Raw genomic sequence first — 24,361 nt, 5'->3', positions numbered from 1 at the left:
GAACAAGCAATTATTTCCATTATGGTTAGAAATTGGTAAATGAACCTGTTCTCCTTCCGATTGCTGTTCTATGTGATTTCTCATACAGCACCTGGTGTAGTATTTCTGACCGGTTGCACCTAATTTGCTTGTGGTCTTTGGGAAGGTGGTCTTTGGTACTATGCATGATAGACATGATGCAATGGTGGTTTGGTTTGGATGGGCAATCAATGATGTGAAGGAAACAGAAGGACGACAGCTTACCTCTGTCTGGAATTTCTTGTATTTGAACCCAGAGGGAAATTCTTGAAAGCAATTGATGTGGCTGCCATGCGAGGCACACGATCCATCTGATGGGAGCAGTTTGGGGTTCAGAGTCTTGCTCAAGGACACATCGACAAGTGGACAGGGAGAGATGGGGGATCAAACCTACAACCTTCCAATTGGTAGACGACCACTATACCAACTGAGCCACTGCCACCCTAATATAGAATGCTTCCTGTAAAACAGGAATCAAACTGCTGAGGTTGCAGAGGTTGAAGCTCCCTGTGCCGAGATGGTCAACAGTAAAGGTGGAATCCCTTCTGTGACTCGTTTCAGGGCTCGTGGGTAAGGAGGCATGCAGGATGGATGGATGCTTGGCAGCTGGAATAACGATGGATGTCTTGCAGTTGAGATTGCTGTCTAATTAGCAGTCCAATTCATGTCAAGTAACTGAATCTAGTAAAGGGGTTTCGAGTGAGCGTCACATCAAACACCAGCACATTAGCAACACAGGATACGTTTATTTAGGGAAACAGTACCAACGTTCCACCTTTCAATCAATAGTACTAGAAGACTGAGCTGAGAGCAGGTTCTCCATTGCTGTAAAACATCCCGGGAACCTCTCTGTGACCTAGGTGAATAAATGTTGAAATCGTAGGCTGTGGACCTCAGTATACCTGCGCTGTAGTAGGAAGGAGAGCAACCGGCTGTGACCGGTGCCTTCGACAACATCCTTGGTTGACCAACTCACTGTCTTCACATCAAGCTGGTTAACGTGGCTGTTGTTAGGCGTCACATCAGCTTACGCCTTTTCACGATCCTCTGTCAGTGTGGTGATCAGGCTGGAACACGATGAGGATGGATTGTAAGAATAAACAGGGAAAAGTATGAGTGAGAATAAGAAAAATCGGACTTAACTTGTTTTAGAAACTCTGTTGTGGCTCAGAGAAAACACGGAAACTCAGTTGACCAGCAGGTTTGAACCATCAGAAACTGGATTGAGAGGCATTGCTCACTTTGTTGCCAATGTGATTCTCAGTGACATTTTTATTTATTTATTTTTTCATTTTATATCCTTCCCCTGAATTGTCCACATGATCTAATTATAGCCAGGAATGTTGATTCGCCAGTGGAACAGTGACACAGATCGCCAAATATAGGACGCACAACCTTCAGCGGGTTGAATTGGCTGTTTAATGCACAATAGTAGAATCAAAGGGATAAATATTTCTGCAGATATTTATTTTTGTATTTGTTTGGATGAATTAACTGGAACAAATGTTCTGAAAAGTTTTCACTTCAAGTGAACACATTTTTAGAAAATCAAAAAGAATCATTTATATTTATATCATGATTGAATTTATAGAAATGATATCATGGAAAACACTAAAGGGGTATGAATACTTGCATGATATAATAAATAATGGTATATCTGGGTGTATAACAAGTAGAGTGCAGTGGTGAACAGTCAATCGCTGGGGTGTTTTGGACGCTCTTGACTGTGTTTGTATGCCATATGTGAGATAATATCTGAGCTGCCTGTCCGTGAGACAGTGAATTGAGAAACGCCACAATGAAAACCAATAATGCAGTAGAACAATCCAAGGATTATGTTATGAATATTAATCATATGAATCATGAAAGAATATTTATTTTTTTAAAAACATGGAAATGTGCTTTTATTAAATAAAGATAAATTACAATAAGACATTAATGTATAAATAACTTCATATAACACAAAAAATTACTCCATAATTTATCACAGAGATTTTGCAAAAAAAAACAAAACACCAACAACAACAAAAATGTTTATTAAATAAATGCACATGGTGAAGTTCTACTGATAGAAAGGGCTAAATGATATATGTGAATGTTGGGCCTTCGGTTCGGCTTCTGGACAGTTAAGACAACAGAGCTTTCTTATGATACAGCAATTTAATGTACACATCACACGTTCTGAAGCACTAATTGTAAGTCGGTGTGGAGTTTCAGTGACGAGTGAGAAAGACTGCAAGCAAACAGGCAATATGGATACAAGCATGCACACGTCAACACAGTAGAAACAGAATGATGTGCAACACTGCTTCAAATCTTTGCGCGCAGACCGCACTGAAACCACAGGTGACCTTTATCATTCAGTTGCAGACGTCACATTTAATTTCAGAATCAATTAAGTCAAATGAAGAAAAGAAAATGAATATTGATATGTACTGAAATGTTTCAGGTTTTTGTTTTGGCATATAGTTGTGCTCTACTGCAGACAGTGAATGGCAGCACAGTATAAGTTCTTTAAAAAAAAACAACAACTATGTTAAACATGATTACAGCTCAATAAATAAAAAGAATTTTAAATAATTACACCTGCACAATGACCACAGGGCTAAAACTACAAATTTGTAGTAAACCTGATCCGGGTGATATTTCAGCACTGACCCAAACACTGTAAACCTGATCAGGGCACAAATCTTCCTCAGTCAGAATTTCTGAGGCGAGCTCACTATTTCAGTCACTGTTTATTATGGCAGAGTGCTGCCACCAAGTGGCAAACACGAAAAGTTTACCTGTAAAACGTCATCACATATACTTTGCATGGCACAAGATATCGAAAAATATTTTATTGTCTCTGCTGATCCCTGCTGTGCTGAAAAGATTCAAAAAAAATTTTATCCTATGTTAAGGGTTAGAAAACAATAATAAAATTAATGGACAATAAATGGTTAAGGTGACAAAGACTAGGGATGTGGTCATTCCAAAAAAAACAACCCATAAAATGAAGTAGATCAAATCCTGAATTCAATCTTTAATGCTTGTGATAAATGTTAGATTGAATTCTGCTTTCAAATTAAAACCTGCTCCCTGAGGGACGCCGTTCTGATTATTTGGGCATGTTCCAGATTGAAACGAGTGGTTTGTTTCCAGGCTTCTCATTACACTGGGCTGTGTTTGAAGCAGAGGGACATTAAAAACACGTAGGACTGTGGCCGCTCTGGATCATGCCGTCAGTCAATGCAGAAGAACACCATGCACTGTGGAAAAACAAGGACTGCTGAGCTGTGTTGCTCCGAAACTGTTTGGTTTTTGTTTGCACTACTGTGGTGAGTCGAGGACTTTGCGGCGCGCACAACCATCCACTCTGCGCTCGTGTATATTTTTCCCACTGACGCCTGCATGAGCTGCCTTTCTGTAGTATGCTTTATATGACTGATGTTGCGCCTGTCTCTCATCGTGGTATGCAGGTCTGTGCATGTAAACCACACCACAAAGGGAGAAGTCCATCAAGAATAGGGCAAGGGAACATTAGAGAAATGTTCATTTGTGTCCTTGGCGGAGGTGGTTATTAGAGGAGACGGCGCAGCATGTGATGTTTGGTAAGCCCTCCTGACAGTAAAGCCGCGGGGATCCTTTCCTCAAATGAACAGTTGCTGCTGAGAATTTTAAATCAGCATTTTCGCCCGAGCTGAATGAGTGCAGGGATTTGCTGCGTGCATCACTGTCTCACACGATTCAGGATTTTACTATTTAGAGAAAAATTATTTGGCTCGCTTGATATTAAGACATCAACTGCTACGCAAAACCAAAACTAGAAAATGAGCCTCTCACACGCATCGTAACGCGGCACTTTCTAAGCTCGTGCAACCTGGACGATAAAAAAAAACCAAAAAAAAACCAACAAGGCAGTGGCAGCATATAAAACCTTGAAACAAGTGGAGGGGTTTGATAGGAATGATGGAGGGGGCGTGGGGAGGAGGGCGAAGGGAAAAAGGACGGCTGGAGTTTGGAAATGAAACAAAACCAATTGTACAGATTCAATATATTTTTCTACACATGCACCAATGCTGTGGTGACAATGATTATAGCATTCTGTAGACTTATCGACCAGCTTCACTGCACGGGGTTCATTCTCACTTTCGACCCATTCCTCCGGCTGAAGGCCTACAGGTTGCTTTCCTGGGTGTCACTGGAGGAAATGGGGTGCAGACCTCCGTTCTCGTTCAGTCTCTTGGCACGGTAGGTTTCATAGTGGATGTTGTGAGTGACTTCCTTCAAATCTTGCAGGTGAGACCTGAGGAACGGGCACGCAAGAACACAGACACAAAACGTCAGTTGTTGTTTAGATTTATTTGGTTTTATTTCTGTGCAGGTTTGTGGAGATAAAACACGGCTCAACTGGAACAATGACCTTTCACGTAATTATCATTTAACTCTGGAGAACAGAGCCGGTCCAGAATCAGCTGGATGACACTTTCCATTTCAAAATAAAACCCAATAGCTTTAAATGAAAAGACTCAAGTTTTATTGTTTCAGATACAAAATAAATCTTTGATTAAATTCACACATTTATGTAAGTAATAATGAATAATGAGCAAAAAATTATAATTGTCCGGTTCAAGGCATGCAAATATAAATTATCAATAGTTTTTGGGCTTTTATTGACCAAACGTGATGGAGTGACTTCCTTTATATTGGGGTTTGTCATGATGTGACTACTTTAGGGCAGGGATGGGGTGGAGCAACAGCAGGAGAACTCTGTGGGTTGGGGTTTGACTTTTCCCATCGTGATGCTTTATACTTTTATTTGATTTCAATTATAATGAAAAGAAATGAATGAAGGGCAAAACACTAAAAGTATATCAACAGTTGCAGACTATATATTTAAAGATCCACGTGATCAATATCATACACTGTATAATATATTATTGTGTTTATTTTATTGTCCATGACCACCATTGTTTTGAAAAAGTGCCTTATAAATAAAGTTAAGCTATTGTACATATAATATGATAAAGGCTCGGTGGTCGAATGGTTTAAGGTCTGTGTGGGAGAGCGCTCGTCTTCCTTACACTGCAGTAGAGCAGATGAGCGTATGATTTCAACACGCGAGTGGAATATTTTCTTTAGTCCGGTTCATTACATTGTGGCGTAAATATACAAAAGGCTTTTTTACCTGATCAGGAAATCTCGCAGCTGAGCGAACTCACAATGATTGGAATTTTCCACTGCAAAAAAAAAAAAAAAAAAAGAAAGAAGAAGAAAATATTGAACTCGATGTTAACACATCTATGACAGAATTACAGTCCTCGCTAAATAAGACAAACTCATAAACTCACCTTCCACGATTCCCCATGCCGTCTTCCTCCCCAGGACTCTTTTTCCATTCACTTGATATTCCTTGTCACTCCCCACCACAGCAAATGGCATCATCTCCTACGGACAGAGACATTTCGGGACAGGTCAGTTCACCACGGGGTCTGCACAAGTTTCATGAGACGCAGCAAACACACATCAGTGCTCTGACATTCTGCTTAGAGGGGACATGATGCATATTTGTGCGAGAGACTGGGCAGAGGAGAGCGTAGAGTGCGAGAGACGAGTTATTCCGCGGAGGAAAAGACTCATCAGACGAACGTTGAACAGAAGCTCTTACTCTGATCTTGTCATTGTCGCTCTTGTCCTCCATGTCGTCATCAAACTCTTTCTGTGGGTAAAATTCAATCCCGCTCATCTCCAGCTCCTTCCTCACCTAGGAGACGAGTCAAAGTAAGAAATAACCCCGAAAGACGCTGTCGAGTCAGACTCTGGGACTGACCTTCAGACTTGCCAATACTAAGTCGGATTATTGGTGAGACTCACCCTCTGCTTGAACTCCTGCCTCTCCTCGATGGTCATGGTGTCAGCTTTGGCAATAACTGGAATGATGTTGACTGAGTGACTCAGGCGCTTCATGAACTCCAGGTCCAGCTGTCGCAGACTGCAGCAGACAGAGAGGCGACAGCAGCGATGCGGTGATCAGAACGCAGACACCGAAAGAAGTATGGCAAAACTTATTTGCCGTATTTCATGTGTTGCATTACATTTCCTCGGCCTTGAAGTAGTTACACAAGATTTACAGTGTGAATGTTTATGAAAAGTGGGCTTATGATCGGACAAAGGCTGTGTCCCAGTTCCCAGTCTGCCTCGCGCACAAAACGTCCCGTCAATCTCGATTATCCCCCGGCCAAGAAGGCTGAGCCACGCTGGCAGTAACACATAAAAGACTGTATCCATTTATCCATTAAGGAGCGATTTCACAGTTGTCAGAGGTGGCTAATTGTGAGACGCTCGGAGGGGAGGAGGAAGGTGCGTGGTGTTTTGCGACGTAAAGTAGCACACTTGATTTGGGGCTCTTAGTGTGAAACGAAATGTTTGGTGAGCTGTGGGTGCGTGTCCCTTTCATCATCGCTGCGAACACCTGCCTTTTTCAATGAGATAATTACGATGACAACACAAAACAACAGTAATGTCTCGTTCTGCAGACTGTTGGACTCACGCGTGTCCAGTCGGGGAGATGAAATAGAGACAGCAGTGCATCCTGGTGTCGGGGATGCGCTTCTTTCTGGTGATGTTGACTTCCTCCTTGAGGAACTTCTCGTACTGCTCGTTGATATACTTGGAAATGGGCTCCCAGCTGCGGGCGAAGAAGAGCGGGCTCACTTCTGTACTTCAAAAATGTGTTTTGGTGAGATAAGTCGAATCTGGATGGCCATCTAGATTGATAAATCTGGATTAAACCCACCAGTTGTCGTTGTTAATTTGGTCACCAAACCCCGGAGTGTCGACTACTGTCAGCTTCATCTTCACACCGCCCTCTTCAATCACTGTGAATAAAACACATGCGCTTATTGTACAAGCAGAAACATTTAAACATTGTCAAACGACCCTCACAATGGGTACGCTAGCTCCCTCTAGTGGTACGATAAGCGGGAGCCATCTTGAAATGATGTACTGTCAATAAAACACAACGCCTCCTTTAACTGGATAATGCAGTGGAGAAGATAGATGGGTGCGTGGAATAGTACAAATAAAATCCAATGTTCTGTCTTCCGGGTATTAATAAGAGATAAAAAAAAAAAACTTTACTGGGATGACTTTACATGCTTGTCAAGTCACCTTTATTTATATAGCACTTTAAAACAGCTGTGGCTGAAGCCAAAGTGCTTCACAATAAAAGACAAAAATAAATAAATAAATAAAAAAATTACAATAGAAGAGTAAAAACAGTGAAATACAGTAAAACAAACAATAAGATTGGCAACAATAAAACCAGGCACAGAGTCTCAAACATGGTTAAAAGCCAAGGAATAAAAATGGATCTTAAGATTAGTTTTAAAAGTGGACAGTGAGGGGGATTGTCTGCTTGCTATGATGCTGCTGATTTGTACAGTGTCGCTGTCAAAAATCATTAAATAATCCACATATTAGGAGTAAACAACCCTCTTTTAGATGTGTCCATAGCTAGTTGTGTAGGCTTTCACGACTGTATATTCAGTTGGTCATATTGGAAAGTTTGGGACCCTCTTATCTAAATCATTAAGAAACATGTTCTCTTATGAACATTTTTGGAATAAGCGAATTCAAATCTTTTTGAAACCGTGTCTGTGGTTAATGGTGACGTTCATAACGTGGTTTAAATATATGAATGCAAAGTACAGATAGTACAAACGTCTTATTGAAACCTCTCACCCCAGGTTTGTTTGGTTTCGTCATCACATAAGTCGACCTGAGCAAACAGATAAAAGCCGGGTGTTTTGAAAAGATGCGCTCTGGATACATGGCTAGTGGCTGCAGTGACAGCAGAACCAGACAGCTCTTAAGCAGAATACCTTCATACCGACTGGAAACACGGCGGTAGAAAAGCAGTTTGGACTGATCTATTTTGTGAAGGACTTGGACAGCTTTTCATTTCCCATCATTTCAGACAGATTGAAGATAATGTGGGTGATAATGTGTGCTTGTTACAAAGTCTAAATTGAATTAGTAATGCTACTTTAAAAAGGATAATCATCTTAAAATCTGTGATTATCTCATTACAAAATAATTGAAATTTTGAGAAGGAGGTTTGTGTTATGGCCTCATAAAAAAAACAAAAAACATATTTGTTTACTCCCTTTTCTTCGAAAAAACAAATTTTGAAAAACGTTTTTTCAAATATTACAGATTTCAAACTGGTTGTACAAACATGACAACCCTCAACGCCTTGGCTCAATATTTTTGCCAAAATGATTCTAAAATTGTACGACGAGGCATCAGCATATGACATCACATTTCTGCTGGCAGCACATGTGACCGACGACGGCATCATAATGTCAGGCCAATGTCAACCGCAGGCGATGGTGGGCATTATCATCTGCACTGGAGTCGCAAAACACTGAGCTTCGTACAAGGGTTTGGCATTACCGTCACGATATTGCTTGCTGCAGTTGAGCCATCAAAGACGTGTAAATGCTCGTGCAGCTGCTTGGCTGGTCCCAGAAGCTGTAATGAGCGCGCTTCCTGCAGGCTGCATACTGTGGCGTCCCACACCAGCTTCATAAAGGACACACATAACTATCTGCCACAGTGAATGGCTTCAAAGTGACACTGAGGGAGACACGCTCAAGTTAGACCTTGTGAAATGTTAGAGATAGTGACCGACTTTTCCCGTACTGTAGATGAACTGAAGCTCCTTTTGAGTGAAAATCATACCTGATGGTTGTGGCAGAAAGCGTTCACAAATTACAAAAGATTCTCGCTTAATTAGCCGTGCAAAACACTCAAGACTGAGTGAACCACTTTTCCTGAGGATACTCTAAGTTGTGAGGCTTCCCGGCAGTGTGGTAGCAAGCAAATTCGTCTCCAAGTCATTTTACCAGCACACGTCCGTCTTTGTATTCGGCTGAACAAAATCAAGACCTGTCATTCTTTCCTTTGTGAGGCGAACCTTCGATATCAGTACAAATGCTGTTAAGATTAGTGAAGCTTTTAACAGCTGTAAGGCTCGTGCCCTTTCATCCCTTCATATTCTATTATAATGAAAATGCAACGGCAGACCAAGACAGAGTGGCTCAGGACATGGGGAAAAAAGACTCTGCAGGATTACCGAGGCCGAGTGAGACAAAGGAGACAACTCTCAATCTGTCAGATAAAAGTGAAAAATGAATGCTTTGATCTCTGACCTGATTTGATCAAATATTTTGTCGGTTGAAGATAAATAAACCTGCCAAGTTCTACGTAACAGGAAAACACCTTTTCGCTTAACCCACTGAAAGAGCTTAGAGACAGGACTGATGGATGTACGACAAATAAAAGCTCTCAGCGATTCGGAGCCAGAAGAATCCGCACCGGCCAGAGTAATTACTATTTTGTCACGGCGTAGTCCGAGGTGTCAATCATAAAGAACCTGCAAAAAAACGTCCTCCAGCTTTGCATTACTGAACATAATGTCAGAAGAGAAACTCATTATTTGACTCGAAGATTGGATCACATTATACTATCAGACGTATGCTTTGACAGACATTCGATGATCAGCCATGAGCCACAAGTGTGTAAACTTTAGTGGAGCGTGCTGCGTAGGTTTGTGTTTGACTTGACCAGTGACATGCCTCGGGTTTAAGGTATGATGGGAAATGTTAGGATCGCACTTGATGTAAGAGCTGACTCCTCCAGAAGCTCACTTAAACATGTGTTTCATAAAAATGGACACGTCCGCTGATTAATATCACTAGGCTGATTAATATCACTAGGCTGATTAAATGCTGGCAATATAACAACAGATTAAAAAACAAAAACAAAAACAACCTTTGACATGTAAGACGTGAGGATTCCTAAAATAGCATCTCTAAAGTAATTTGACACTCAGGGAGTCTGCAAATCTGAAATATTTACCGTGAAAGCGGCTTTATTTTCTTCTCTTTTCTACCGTTAACGACTCATTGACATTTTCCCTTTCATTTATGAGATATAAGGAGGTCAGCTGGACTAATTTATAAACAAAGTGATTCAAAACAGCTTCGCATGAGAATTCATGTGGAATGGAGGACGAACAATGTCTGGAGGTCACAAATCTCCTCTATCAACATGGAACAAAGCGATGATCACATCTGATAACATGAACAATAAGTATAAATCAGGACCAGGTCTAATGTGAGTACTTCTCTGACTTCCTGAATGAACGCTGTTGGAAACGGTCGGATTTGACCGAGGCTTTCTGTCTCTACTCCCTGCTGCCGCCGCTGGCCCTCGTCTACTTTCCAGGCAAAGCTGAGCCTATTTATACACACTACTCAGCCTCTGTTCCTGGTAGCGTTTCTTTTTTTTCCTCCTGCTGTCAGCTTAGCGTGGCCACTCACCTGATGTGAAAAATACAATGATCTTCTTATTGTTACCTAACCTCAATAGCAAGAGAAAAATTCCACTTTGCGGGATACAAACTGAACAAAAAGTATTTTATTCGCTGAGCACAGTAACAACTAGTGCAACAGCAGAGAGTCCTTCCCTCATCGTTCAGTCATCAGTCGGAAACATTCGAGACTGAAACATTTATTAAGTGTCGGCCTTTTAAGCGAGAGATTGTTGAAAACGGTTGTTGTTTTCCACACAGATTTCTATAGGATACACAGTCCAATTATAAAACACAATGTTCTCGATGGACAGGGAAAGTAAATAAGAGTCAAAGTGCCTGACGGAGATGTAGAAGCTGGCTCGTGCATGTAGCGCTCATTTGGAAATAAATAATGAGCTGTCTTGGCAGCTTCCAGTCTGCACTGTGTGCCACATTGGGCTTTTAAAAACATGGTCAATAACCGGCAGTTTCTCTGTTCAATTAGAAGCTCAACGTGATGTGTGGCTTCAAAAGCACGATGGGATCTCTTCAAGGGCACTCACCATGAGACACTGACTTGATCTCCACAGTTTTGGGGATCTTGTCGTCACGAGCCCATCCCGCACTCCTCCTGCTCACCTGGGACTTGAATAAAGTGTTCACCAAAGTAGACTTTCCCAGACCACTGTGACCTGAAACAATGGAAATGGTGAATGAGGATAGAGGAAAAAAGAAATAAGGGAGGAAAGCAGCCCGCTGTGACTTACCTACTACCATGATATTAAAGTCAAAGCCAGTCTTCATAGTTTTCTTCCTCATCTGCTCGATGATGGTGTCGATGCCAATGTACCCCAGAAGAGTGGATCCCCCGGTGGAGGCGTGGGAGCCGCTGTGACCATGACCCCCGCTGTGTGCCGCAGTATGAGCCGCGGTGTGGCCAACGCCATGACCCACACCGTGACCTAGAGCATGACTCCCAACGTGGCTTGGACCGTGGTTTCCAATGGGAACCGGGATGGCGCTCGGAGGGGGAGCGGAGCCGCCGCCGCCGCTTCCTCCGATACCCGGGACCTGGGGTGCGAAAGGGCTGGAAGGGGAAGGAACCCCGACATTCGGGGGCTTGGCAGGGACGGCTGGTTTGGGTCTAACCTCTGGAGGGACTATGTCTGACATGTCTGCAGGAAGACGGAAGAAAGGTGGAAATAAATGACACTGATAAAATGAAGAGGAAATAGGCCAGTGGAGGAGGGGAGTCGTGCTTCCTCTTGTTCTATATTGAAGAAATGGGTTGTTGCAGCAGGCTTGAACCGTTTGTTCACCCGAATGACCAGAAATAGACACTCAAACAGTTCTCATTTGATTTGCTTGGTTTCAGAGAGTTCAATCTCTGGGAAACAGACGTTTCTAAAAAAAGAGATGTAGGTCGAACTTTGGAACTATAACTGGAGATGTGCGAACCACATCGAGTGAATTACAAGCAGCTGTTTCATGTTAAAGAAAGCGCAATTGAATTCTGCTTTTTGACACTCAGTTACATTGAGTTAGCCATAATGAGTCACCCAATTTGTATCCACAACAATCGCTACAGATGCATGACGGTGTTCAACAGAGTTCAAAATCATCTTATTAGATGTGATCACACTGTAACATCACTGTGATCCATATACGTACGGCTTGTGATTCCAATGTTGTAGTCCAGTACAATTATTATTGTACACGTCTTGTGTTGCTCACATTCTTCAATTATCTACATGGCCTGCTAATCAAATTTGCTCTTCATGCACGCGAATGTTGCCCCCTTTTGCACAATTGTGAAGATTTCTTGTCACATCACTCCAAGGAGAGCTATTGTGGGGAGCAGCAGAGAAATGGCAGAGTCTGCTCCAACTGTTGAGGGCGAGCAGACGGACATCAGGCTACTTCACACTTATTCAGTAAAAGAGCAACAGTGCGACGGTGCAGCTGAACACTGTGACTTCACGTGGCCTCAGTGTCAGCAGCTATGGTGTAATTTATTAGTAGGCTAGTAAACTGTGCAGTAAAAATACCTGATGCATGTCCTCTCTCGTAGTTTTATTGTTACCTCAATGACACCTCACATGAGGTGTTGTTTTGTGATATTATTATGGAACAAAGTAAAAAGAAAAAAAAATAACCCATAAAAACTGATGTAATATAATGAACATTCTTTATCAAGAATAAATTCATTAAAAAGCAACAACAATCACAGAACTTTCCTAACAGGAATGTGTTCACAGCCTCTCAGTTAGTGATTGTACTCCTACTCAGGAGGGCTAAGAAGTGGAAATGACAAATCAGTCAATATATGCTAATAAGTGATATATCCACACTTGAAGTCATTTAAGAAACAGTTTTTCCACTGGACAAGCACTGACAAACTTGTTTATTAGTAGGTGTTCTGCTGAGGACATTATCTTGTAACAGTAAACAACTGAAACAGAAAGGGAATCATTGTTTATATCACAATCTGACTACGCTCTAAGAGGCAACATTGGAAAGTAGACAAAATCTAGGCCATCCATCCAGCTATCCATCCTCTATAAGCTGTGCAGGGTGGCAAGGTGCTGGAGCCAATCCCAGCTGAGTATGGGTGAGGAAACACCCTGGACAGGGCTCCAGTTCATCACAGAGAGACATACAACCACATACACTCACATCCACACCTAAGGGTGATTAGAGTCACCAAAATTAACCTCATGTGCATGCTTTTGGACCGTATCCAGAGGAAACCCACGCACACACAGGCCCGGCTGGTATTTGAACGTAATCCAGGCCACCGTGATGGAAAAAAAATCGTTTAACATGTTTTTAATGTTGATTACTTGAGCTTGAATAAGTAGATGAATATACAATTAGGAAACGAGGCAACATTCAGATATACATTGTTCATTCCCATTCACATGAGCTAAAATAAACTTATTGAATGTACACTTAGGGTCTTCAGGATGCATAGGGCGATATTCCAATAGTTTGATGTTTAACAAACAAGGGAATGTAAATGCAAACAAAAACAAACCCTGTAATGATCTGTCTTGCATTGTGTCCTAGACATGGATGCTGGGCAGACTGAAACACTACATGCATGTTTTTATATGTTCAGTGAACTGGGCCTTTAAGGGAAGCAAACAGTGTGGTCAGATGGTAGGAGGCCGCCGAGCCAAGATGCTGCTAAAACCTCCGCCCTGCAGGGTGCATACAGGGAGCAGCCTGCTGCCATGCTTTCAGTGCTGGATGCAGATCACACAGGTCAGGGAGGCAGTGGCTGTCACTTCCACTCACAACACTCAGTGCTCATGCAGCAACGCCACCACGGTCTCGATCTGCCCGTTTCCTCCTTGCTGCTTCCATGCATGCACATCCAGTACATTCACATCTCATCAGCACTGCTGACCGCCCCCCCTGCACCCATCTGGAGACTGTAATACTGCAGGAAAACGCCACATTTTAAGACTCATAAACACAATCTTTGAGATTGTGCTCTCCTGATGCTCCTGTGCCATGACAGGTAGGTTTGTTTAAAGGTTTCCCCGTTCAGGAAAATATTCCTCCATGCGCATGAGTGTTCAACACAGGAGGGTGTTGGCATGAGGCAGTGATAGAAACGCAGCTTCTATCTTGTTTTCTTCTTCTTCTTCTTCTTTTTTTACACAACACACGAGGTTTAGCTCCATCCCAGCCCCTCGACCCCATTGTCTCCACTCACGCTGGGTAATAACGTGAATGGCTCGTTAGCCGCTAGCAGGCTAACCGTCGGCTCGGTGGCTCCTCACTTACCGAGTCCGGTTCAGCCGACCTGTGAATCTGCTCGAGGACACGCGGCAGGCTCTTCTCAAAGGTCTCCGGTCGCTTTGGAACCGAGGAGCGAACAATGTATATTCAAAAGCGAGAGCTAATGAGAGGAGGCGCGGTCATGTGATGAGCCCGGGTACCTCTCCTCTCCTCCCCTCTGGCCGCGAGCCCCCCTTTCCCGTTACCAAGGCGACAGGAGGACAGGGAGTGGGGGAGATGCAGCGCGCGTGCGCATTACAGCTTCACTCACGGGGGTATTTCTTTAATAACGGTGCCAGACTATTTATAGATAGTTTTAGACTGTTTAAGAATCAGATAACTTTTTTCTGGCTTCTTCATTATCAGGATGTTTATTTTTCCTTTATTATTTCACAAAAAAGGTGAATTTAATGAGTGAATTTTAAAACTAAACTGATGGGTCACCAAATTGGGATCAATTTGTTCAAAAATTAAAATCAACCGTTCTCTTTGACATGCTACCACGAAATGGCAACTACAGTATCTGAATATATGAACTCTACAATTTCCTTTAACAGCCACATGGGAGTATTTTTTTTCATTCTTCTTGTTTATTTGTGTGATCATTCACTGTAATTGGTTTCACTCAAAATGCCATAGCAGAACACTAATACGTTGCCTTTGCAATTATTAGTGTTCAATAATTACACAAATTATTGATGATTTAAAAGTTATTTAATTGATGAATCAATTCCACAGTCTACTACAGTCCAAAAGGTTAATTGGCGACCCCAAATTGCCCCGAGATGTGAATGTGAGTGTGTGTGGTTGTCTGTGTCTGTGTGTTTGCCCTGTGATGGACTGGTATTATGTGGAATAGTTGGGTTTTTCCTCATAAAATGAATATGCTGTTACTGGCACAAATACAATTACAGTTAATTGAATTTTTTGATGACTCGTTTTGTGAGCTTTCAAATAGGCAACTCTGACACGTTTCTCAGATTTTAAAAAGCTGGTAATACTTCCATGTCATCATTGCATAACATAATAGTTTTAAGGCATAACACATAATTTTGTCTGTTTGGGTGAAGCTATAATTTGTCATAGTCATAGATGAGAATCAAAAATTCTGAGAAATTAGGTATTAAATGAATGGGAACTTATGGTATTAATGATGTTTAAAAGTTAAGTAAATAATTCTAATGTCAAGGTACTATCTTTTGAGAAATAACTGGAATATGAAGTCATAACAACTTGTCTTTGAGAAGATATTGCAATCATAATAACAAAAAAACTATAATACTTTAATGTAAACATACCTAAGTTCATTATTTTCTAAGAGGAAGCAGGCGTAGGCTGTACAAAAAAAACTAAAGTCTCATGGAGAGGAAAAAGGCCCCCGGCATTGTCATGGAGACGTTATATAAATGCATTAGCATCACCAATGCTTTATCTTGTTAGCAGAATTTGTCAGTTGTATCCATATGAGAAGTCAAGTCAACTCCTTAGCCAATCTTATTATCCTTATGATCCTTTTCTGCAGTTATAAGGGAAATAATTATGCATGGATACACTTCATTCTATCAAATGTTACTCTATAAATATGAAACTATTCAACAATTATATTAAGATAAAAATTATTGTCTTAAGCAAATGTAAACAAGCAAATAAGGCATATTATAATCCAAAAGAACGTTTTTTTTAAGTAACAAGTAAATAAGTCCATCAAATAATGCAATAATTTGTTCAGATTTTCTGTATGCATTATAATTATATAACATGTAAAAACATGATCAGAAGTTCCCATTCAATTTTGATAGGGACTGTATATAGAAATCTGTAACCCTCATGATTTCCGCCTTTGTATAAATGTGGCATCAGAGTGCGGTCAGATATGTTAACAATTTATGAATATTAACATTAGTAGCATCTGTGCCTTTGCTGCAGTGGCAGGTCAAACTGTCATCACCTGTGATAAAAGGTCATTTATTTTTGAACGGTGTAAAGTAGACTCACAGATGTATGCTTTTAACCCTTCATGACTAACTATGAGTTCAATGTAATATAAATAATAATCGATTGACTGTGAGGATTTGTTTTTCGGACCACAAAAGCGACAAAAGTTAAAGGCTAGAAATATTTAGAACAAAATATAAGGTCTCTGATCACACAAAGAGTTGTTTTTCTTCTTTATTTTCTCTTGAAACAATAGTGTTGTGCGGTGGACCAAGCCACGTTAACTGATCCAGGTCTCTGCTCTGATGGAAACTTCCAGAAAAAGCTGGTACATGAAATTGCGTTTCAGTTTGTTCGGCAAAACAAATACTGGACAGTTTTCCCTTCTCTTGGCCTCTGAAGGCAATTCACATTAACCACATGACCTTTTTCATCTGGACTCGGTGACTTACACCACTAATAGTCCTACAGTATGCAGCTTGTACAGGAAGAGAAACTGTTTCACTTTGAAGCCAAAAACTCTGTAACACCGCATCATCTTATCTTCTTGGCCTCATGGTGTTTATGTAATCCCCAATAAGAACATTCTCTCATTAAATGTCATGTTTTTTTTTTTGTTTTTTTTTAAATATCAATCCTGAGATATTAGAGAATAATTTATAGGCACAATACAAAATTAAGAAAGAGTAACTGGATTACATTTATCAGTGTTTTTGTGATACGATATTGGCTTCATTAATGAGGGTATAACAGGATGAGACCGTCAGCTGTGTCGGAGTACTCACACTTCAGCTCCCAGTTCTTCTCCTCCTGTTCTTTCCTCTCTGCATGTTTTCATCAGGTCTGTACATCGTACTTCTTCCTCGGCTATTCACTTTGAAAGAGTCTGCGAACCAACACTGTCAAGTCCGGCATGTCTGTTACTTCACTGATAAGGAGCTGCGTCTTCAATCCTTCTGCTATCCTCTTTGACCACCCCCTCAGCTGGGTCCCCACCCCCCGTCGATAGAAAATTACTAAACTCCTACACTGAACGAAAAACAAGGGATGAAAGAGTCCCCATCGTCTAGTCTCTGATTAATTTGTGGACTTTGTTCGGTGAAAGTCTTTCATGTTTGTTTGGATGTCTTTGTACTCACCAACATACACTGAACCTGGGTAGTACATGGTGACATAATAGGGGTCCTCTTCGTCCTCCTTGATGAACGCTCTCTCTCCCACGGAGTTTTTCAGCTGATTTGTTGGAAGCGGTGTTGTTTTTGTCTCTTCTGGTCTTTGGTATACTCTGTGCTGCGCCTGGGATGGCGAGGCAAAGACCCCGTTTGGACCGGTGCCAGAGCTGCTTGTGTTGAGTGGGCAGTGCGTCACAGATGGGGCCCAGCTCGTAATGCATTTTCCTGAGGGATGTTCTGGTAACTCTGCAAGCATTTTGTGGTAGTCAGCCGGTGCTAAAATATGTGGGCGATTCAATCCCATGTTACTGACCTTCACCTCTTTGTGGGTTTTATCTGTACGGAGAGGCTGATCCTGATCTGAGGGATGTGTTTTGGATTGAAGGTCAGCTTTTGAAACGGGATGACTGAGTGGTGTTGTGCACTCAGCAGTGGCAGGACAGGAGGCCTCCTGGGTCTGGGGTGCCACCTGACATGTATTAAATCCATGTAATCGGTATGCACGCTGGGAAGCCTCCATTTCTGGATCAATGCCCCTTGACTGGCAGCTGTAATCCTTTGATAAACAGTCTGACTGACAAACTGCACTTCTTATATCTGTTGTAGCACTCTGGCCTTGGGCCTTCAATAATAATCTGTATTTCTCAGAGGACTTGATGTTTTTTCCTTCCAGGGGTCTATTGTGATGAGAACCTGAAAGACATGCTGTATCCACTCTTGTTTCATTGTAGAAATTAAGTTGTCTCCTCCTTGATTCGATGTTTGGCGAGACAACAGTCTTACGAAAAAGAGGCTCAGAAGAAAAAGACATTTTGGGAGTCACGGCTGCTTTTTTCTTTGAATATATCTGTTCAAATGATTGATGACTGGAGGTAAAATCTGACTTTTGCATGTAATTGCTCTTCTGAGGGTAGTCTGTGCATTTTGTTTGGAAGCTTGACTGAGTAGGCAGTCTATGAAACGCGGAGTGAGGCTCTCTGTGAGCAGCAATAAAACATTTAATCCCTTCAGACTCTGAGACTGATGTTTGTATATGTGTTGATTCACTTGGTTGAAATCCCTGCAGTTGTTTGATGTTTGACTGTGGTTTGGGGATTACAGTAATGTCTGTATTCCGTGTTGCGATCTTTGGTTTCTCTTTTTGACTTGATCCAAATGTGCTTTGCAGTGAGCAGGGATACTCCGACGTGGTTGGTGGTTTGCGGGATTGAGGGAGAGTCTGACGTCGGGCCTCTCGGCTCATCGATGGAGGAAAACCTCCCAGCACAGGATGAGCGAAGTTCATCAAAGCCTCTTGGTCAAGAACGTCAGGCTTCGTCTTGTTTAAAGGCTTCAAATGTGTATTCGAGATGTGAATTGTTTTGGCACGTCGTTCTTTAGCGACAGGGGAAGGCTGCCTTGCTCCATCTGCGCTCATTTCTTGGCACATTGACGTTGGAGATGGGCTCAGTCTGGGTGCTGGGACTGTCAGAGTTGGAGATACTCTCAGCTTCTGCTCTGGATCGGGCCTTAACAAAGAAGGTTCACTCAGCTGTGAGGCGGCGGGATAAAGAGAGTCACTTGGCTTCGGTTTGGAAAAGAGAAGGGTGGGAGAGGAATTTGGCTTTGGAGCAGGAGAAATGGAGATGCTGGGCTTCACAGAGAGAGCCTGGGAGCTGTACGTTCTGGGCTTGGCCCTTGGAAGAGTTGAAGCTTTTTCTCTCTGGGATCCCTGATAAACCCACAAGGGCTGACTGGATGTCTTGGAGGAGCTAAATGAATCAAATGATGCAGGAAGAAGAACGGAAACCATAAAATTACTTAAATACAACAATCATTAGATTATATAACACACACAGAAATTGAGCCAGACAACAAGCTGCAACAAATCAATTTACCTGTCAGCGTGCTTTGTGTTGCATTTCTCCAGCATGAGCCCTTTCTCATCGAATGACGGGATCTGAATGCTTTTCTTTTTGATGACAGGAGAAGAAAGCGAGTGAGGAGGTGACGCACAGACTTTCAGATTCTCATTTGTTTGCTTGCAGGGTGCAGAAGCTTGTGGGATCAAAGGTGCCAGTCGGCCAAAAACACTCATTCTGTTGTACAGCCGTTGTGAAAAAGCAGATGAAAAACAAAGTCAGATTAAGATGATAAACATGATCACCACAAACATTTTATGATCGTCACGAATCAGCAGGAAAAACTATGCGGACTGCAAACATGTAAACAAGAGTGAAAACAAAAACGTTCATAGTTCAAAGCATAAAGCTTTTGCAAACTGCTAATGAAAATATTAAAAATAAAACTTAATTATACAGCAAGATGTCTAAAGTGAGAGTTAAATTACCATACCAAATGCCACCAGCCTATTAAATTACTATTGGTTGACATCTGTAGCTTGTTGATGTTACCATTGTAGCCAACTTTTTAAACATTTGTGTAATTTCATCTGCCAAACTGCACAAAAATTTCATGAAATAAGTTAAGATTTGCTATCATTTCATCTAACCAAAACAAACCGTTGTAGCAGTACAAACACGTAGTGAAGCAATAATCAGTGTATTGCAAAGAATAGAAATACTCCCATATAATGTGAAGCTGCAGCAGCTGAATGAAGGCTTACTTTGAAACGCTACATTCAGAAAATGATGGCGAGTAAGCAAAATAACACTATGAATTCCACTTCATAACAAGTTTTTACAACGTAAGTTAAAGTTGGAGAAAAAGACAAACCTGCCGTTTGATGCTTTGCTTCTGTTGTTGACATGCAGAGCGGGTAAATAAGACAAGGAGTCAGAGACAGGGAGGAGAGCAGTAGGAAGTCGTGGGCACACAAGTGCCATTCTCTCCATTCCTGGACTCAGTGGCTTCACTGTTTCACTCCCACGCTTTTGTCTCATTTTATTTGGTTGATGTGACACTGTGAAGTCTGACTGTGGTCTGTTCAGGCCGTCTGGTCCAAGATCAGATGATTGGTGAAAGAAGCAGTCTGATATATTCTACGTAGAAATACTTAAACGCCGGTGAAATCAATGCAAATGAAACTGCAATAACATAATGTGAAGGAAAGTAAGTTGCATTCAAATCAATATAAGCTAAAACAATTAGCCGAGTGACACAAAACAACCTGCTGGTATACATGCCAAATGTCAGCAAGCTTTCCAACTTGCCCCAGCTCGTTGGGTTTTTCAATACCGGTTTGCACCATAAGAGGGTGCAGTGAGCCATTCAAAAGGCAAGTGAAGCAATTTTGATTTCAATCTACACTTTTGCAACTTCCAAAACAAGAAGAGTGGAAGAAAAGATTTGTGCGAGCACGACTCAACACCGCCACACACTGGACTACAGGGATTTCACTTGAGCTTCTGGAGCTCCCTTTAAGACATGGCACAATATTTATGAATAGACTACATTTGAATGTTTGTTTAATGCTATTGTATATACACCCGTAGCACTTGCAAAACTGTTTGTTGTGAGGCCACTTCATTACTTTACATGGTTCTGTATGTTTTTAACATTAGGTTCAGTCTTCTTTAAACTGTAACAAGATAAACAGGATCATCTGTAAAGCAGGCCTTTCGTTTCTTTGTGATAGTTGTTGATTTGACCGGTTCTGGTCTGACAGAGATTGTTGCAAATAAAACTGTGAGGTGTTATGAAGGAGTTTTCACTGTGATGACAGTTGTGAGAGTTATGTAAAAAAAAAAAAGGACAAAGAGGCTCAATTTGTTAGATAGCTTGAAAAGTGCTCCATGAGATTATCTGATTTTCCTTGACACAGTTTAAGTGGACCTTTTATGAATCCCCCGCTTGATAATAATGTGTTACACTTAATACTATCACTTTAGCAGTTGGGAGTGTTGCAAGTTATCCAAATGAATTATATCTTCAAAGACAAGCGTGTCACATATTCATTAATGCTTTATGTGCAGGGAGGCTAATAATGGAGCCTGAGTGACGGGAGGTCAGAGTTCGGATGGCGAGTGCAGTGATTCCTCTCTCCCTGATTGATCAAGCGCGCCAACAAACATTTCTGCGTCAGGCATCATTGTGTCTTCTGTAGTTTCGCTCTCTCCTTCAGGGTTCCGTCACATTTCTGTCAACGCATTTCTCCTGCAGAAAGAGGTACCTGCTGTAAAGGTGACAGATTCCCTGAAATAAAACCACGTCAAAGATAAAATCTTGTATAAACCTGCCTCGTAAACAGAGCATACGGGCAATATCCTCACCTGAAAATATAGTTCGATATTCATCACGGCATGCAAAAAGTAAAATGAGACAAGTCAGGTTTGAACAGTTTTATTTTTGTATGAATAAAGAAAGCATATGGTCATCAAAAGAGGGCTGTTACACAGGACAGGTCCCTTACCATGCTGTTGAGTAAAAACAATGAAAACATAAAAATTTAAAAAATAACATTTTAGCATCTCCACATACTAATTATTTTTGCAGTCTTGGTCCATCTAGAATCTTGGCACCTCGGATAAATTGGTTCCTACATATTCAGTACATATTATTCCTCATAAAGTCACTACTTCGATCACTTTGGCACAGCGGCACTAACAATCCACATGCGTCTCAGTAGCTGCCATGTCCACATCAATGGGAAAGAATGAAAAAAAACCCCTCCCCAGCTGGCAGCAAACTCATTGCACTTTATGTCATTCACTTCACTAATTAAATGCACAATAGAAGTAAACTTGGTGGTGAATGTAAAGTGATTGTCAAATCACAAAAAACATATGTAAAAGTTGGCACGAGTATAAGATGGCATGGAATTTACAAACACACTTTTCTAAAGGGCAACATGTCCTCCACGCACCACACTGTCTCTTTTCTGAGCGTAGTCTTCTCCTCCTTGTGCATTTGGCATCATTTAAGGATATTTTCTAACCTTTCAGCTCTGCATTTCCATGATCTCTGTAGTGAGACTCTACAGGGATCAGAGAAAAAGTTTGAATGATACAAGACACAGTTGGTCTTATCAGATATACCCCTCCCCCCCCCCCCCCCCCCCCACCCACCCATATTTTTCCTCATCTTCCTCTTCCATTTTTCTCTCCCAGTCGTCAAGGTGTTGGCTCTCACTCCTTCCGTGTCCCAGCTGCACCCCTGTCCAGATGGCCCGTCCGCCCGCTCTCGCCTCGCCTCGCCCTCCAGATCATATCAGGGCATTGCTATCGTCATCTCTGCAGTTCACACTGGCCACCAGCGGGTGATGTCGGACTGTTTTGCTGCTCCACTTGTGGGCATCCTGCAGCCCTGGCTCGAGGAAGTACAGGCACGCTCCAAAGCCTGCGAGCACCAGAACCGACACCAGCAGGTAGAGGGGGACGAACCAGTCCAAGAACAACCAGGACATCGTGGCTTTGGGAGACACACAACAGGGATGAGTAGGGATGGAGAAGATGGGAATTGGGTGAGAAGACATGGAGGAAGATGATGATGAGAGGGAAGGAGGCGAGAGTTGAGAGAAATTTGGGAAGGAGTCAATGAGTTTCAATTTAAATCTTCAAAATATGCACGACAAACTGCAGCATTGTTCGCAGTCACTCCTCAGAAAGCGTCTCTGCTCATACAGACACATGCATGACACCATCGGAGACACCCTCGCTCCTGTCAGACTGACTACTGATTGGCACAGGTGCTTTCTAAAAATAGCCCACAGTAGTAAATAGAGGCTTACCTGTGGACGCTGCACGATCACTCAGTTGTGGGTCTTCTGGTGTTTGACAGCGACAGCACTGTGTGATGGAGTAGATCTACTGCCGCAGGTAAAAACAACCATCCGATTATTCCGACGCCGCAGCTCCGACTGATGCACACGCGAGGCGGCCGAGGATCGCAGGTGCTCTCTGAGAGGCACAAGAGACTGAAGCTGCATGCGGCTTCATCCTCCAGTCCCTGGCTCTGACGTGCACGGAGGAGGGGTGGGAGTTGCCATGACAACATCCCTACCGATGGCATGGAGGCTGGAGGGAGTGGGAGGGAAACTTATATAACTATAATAATTTTTTTGGGGGGGGGGGGGGGGGGGATAGTGGGGTGGAGGAGGATGAAGAGGAGGAGGGTTGAGGAGGAGACGAGGGGACAAGCCCTTCAGATGTCTCAGGATGCTGGCCGCCTTGCTGCTCGCTGCGTAAAATCAATTCCACTCCATTTAACACCAGGGCCATCACACAGTTTATGTGACATTGAGGGAGAGGGAGGGAGGGGGGGGAAGGAGCCATTTTTGTGTGAAACGACTTGTTTCATATCTGTTCTGACTGACAGCAGCTGCAGTGTTTATGAAGTCACTCCCCCTGATTTCTTTTTTTTTTTTTTTTTTCCCCTTCTCAATATCTCACTGTTACCAAGACAAAAGCCACAGAGAGGATGGCCTACATAGTGGAAAGTTGTCAGAGGGTGTCATCTTTTTTTAATGGCTACCATTTTTAGCTCAATTTGACGCTGATGGGTCCCCATCAGCGTCAAAAGAGACATTCAGACCACATCACCCACATGAAGAAAGTATGCATGGAATCTGACATAGTCAGACGCATGGAATCCATGTTAATATATTAGTGCTAGTGTCTAAAATACAGACTTGTAGATTTATGTGTAATTGATAAAACATTTGAACAAAACAAGCTTCGACATCAGGGGAAAACTAGTCCAACAATGAAGTTCACTTGCTTTCAACTACAAAGTCAAAGACTTCTGTTTATTTGTATACATTGTGTTTTTATTGCGTGCTTATTGTGAAAGAGGTTTTCCGGCTACAGTCTTATATCTCGTCTAAACATTTTAACCGTATAATGATGACTAAACTCAGTTAAACAGCAAATCTATAAAAGCAAATATGAACACACAGGTCTTGTAATTGTCTGGATATTTCAGTAAAACATTGTAAAACAGAATTAGGAGTCGCTTCATTTCAGCCGTAACAGACTATATGAAGGTTGGCACATGCAGATTTTATCGCTCCAAGTCACTAACTGAATTTACTGTAGTGTTCAACAGAAACAAATGACTCTCGCAGTTTTATGGTTATGGCGATGAGAGAGATGAGAGCCGTGTGCTGTGAGCTGAAGTGTGAAACATCACCATAGTGTGTGTGTGTGTGTGTGTGTGTGTGTGTGTA

At 42.0% G+C, this 24,361-nt stretch overlaps 1 protein-coding gene across 2 annotated transcripts; it reads right to left on the bottom strand.

Moving 5' to 3' along the window:
* Window positions 1–1,902: 1,902 nt before the first annotated feature.
* septin3 (septin 3) lies at window positions 1,903–17,027 on the bottom strand. Of its 2 annotated transcripts, none has more exons than XM_080462959.1 (10): window positions 16,870–17,027; window positions 11,128–11,535; window positions 10,924–11,052; window positions 6,797–6,878; window positions 6,551–6,688; window positions 5,875–5,992; window positions 5,669–5,764; window positions 5,352–5,448; window positions 5,189–5,240; window positions 1,903–4,306 (listed from the first exon to the last, which is right to left on the bottom strand). In XM_080462959.1, exons 2-10 carry the CDS (start codon window positions 11,531–11,533, stop codon window positions 4,177–4,179), a joined length of 1,248 nt encoding a protein of 415 aa, XP_080319085.1. In that variant the 5' UTR covers window positions 11,534–11,535; window positions 16,870–17,027; the 3' UTR covers window positions 1,903–4,176. The 2 variants fall into 2 exon arrangements, with proteins under 2 accessions (XP_080319085.1, XP_080319086.1); XM_080462960.1 differs by lacking the exon at window positions 16,870–17,027 and adding an exon at window positions 14,156–14,340 and having other exon boundaries at window positions 2,038–4,306.
* Window positions 17,028–24,361: the final 7,334 nt, after the last annotated feature.

This window comes from Lipophrys pholis (genome assembly GCF_963383615.2).
Source record: "Lipophrys pholis genome assembly, chromosome: 5".
Taxonomy (NCBI): domain Eukaryota; kingdom Metazoa; phylum Chordata; class Actinopteri; order Blenniiformes; family Blenniidae; genus Lipophrys; species Lipophrys pholis.
The sequence above is the reverse complement of the archived record's forward strand: the minus strand, read 5'-3'. Positions and strand labels throughout refer to the sequence as shown.

What these genes read in the sequence shown, in the direction of transcription:
- septin3 (XM_080462959.1), bottom strand. Translation starts at nt 11,533, where the DNA reads ATGTCAGACATAGTCCCTCCAGAGGTTAGACCCAAACCAGCCGTCCCT. An exon ending in GGCAGGAGTTCAAGCAGAGG is followed by an intron (nt 5,765 to 5,874) that starts GTGAGTCTCACC and finishes CTCGTCTCCTAG; the next exon opens with GTGAGGAAGGAGCTGGAGAT. An exon ending in GGCATGGGGAATCGTGGAAG is followed by an intron (nt 5,241 to 5,351) that starts GTGAGTTTATGA and finishes TTTTTTTTGCAG; the next exon opens with TGGAAAATTCCAATCATTGT.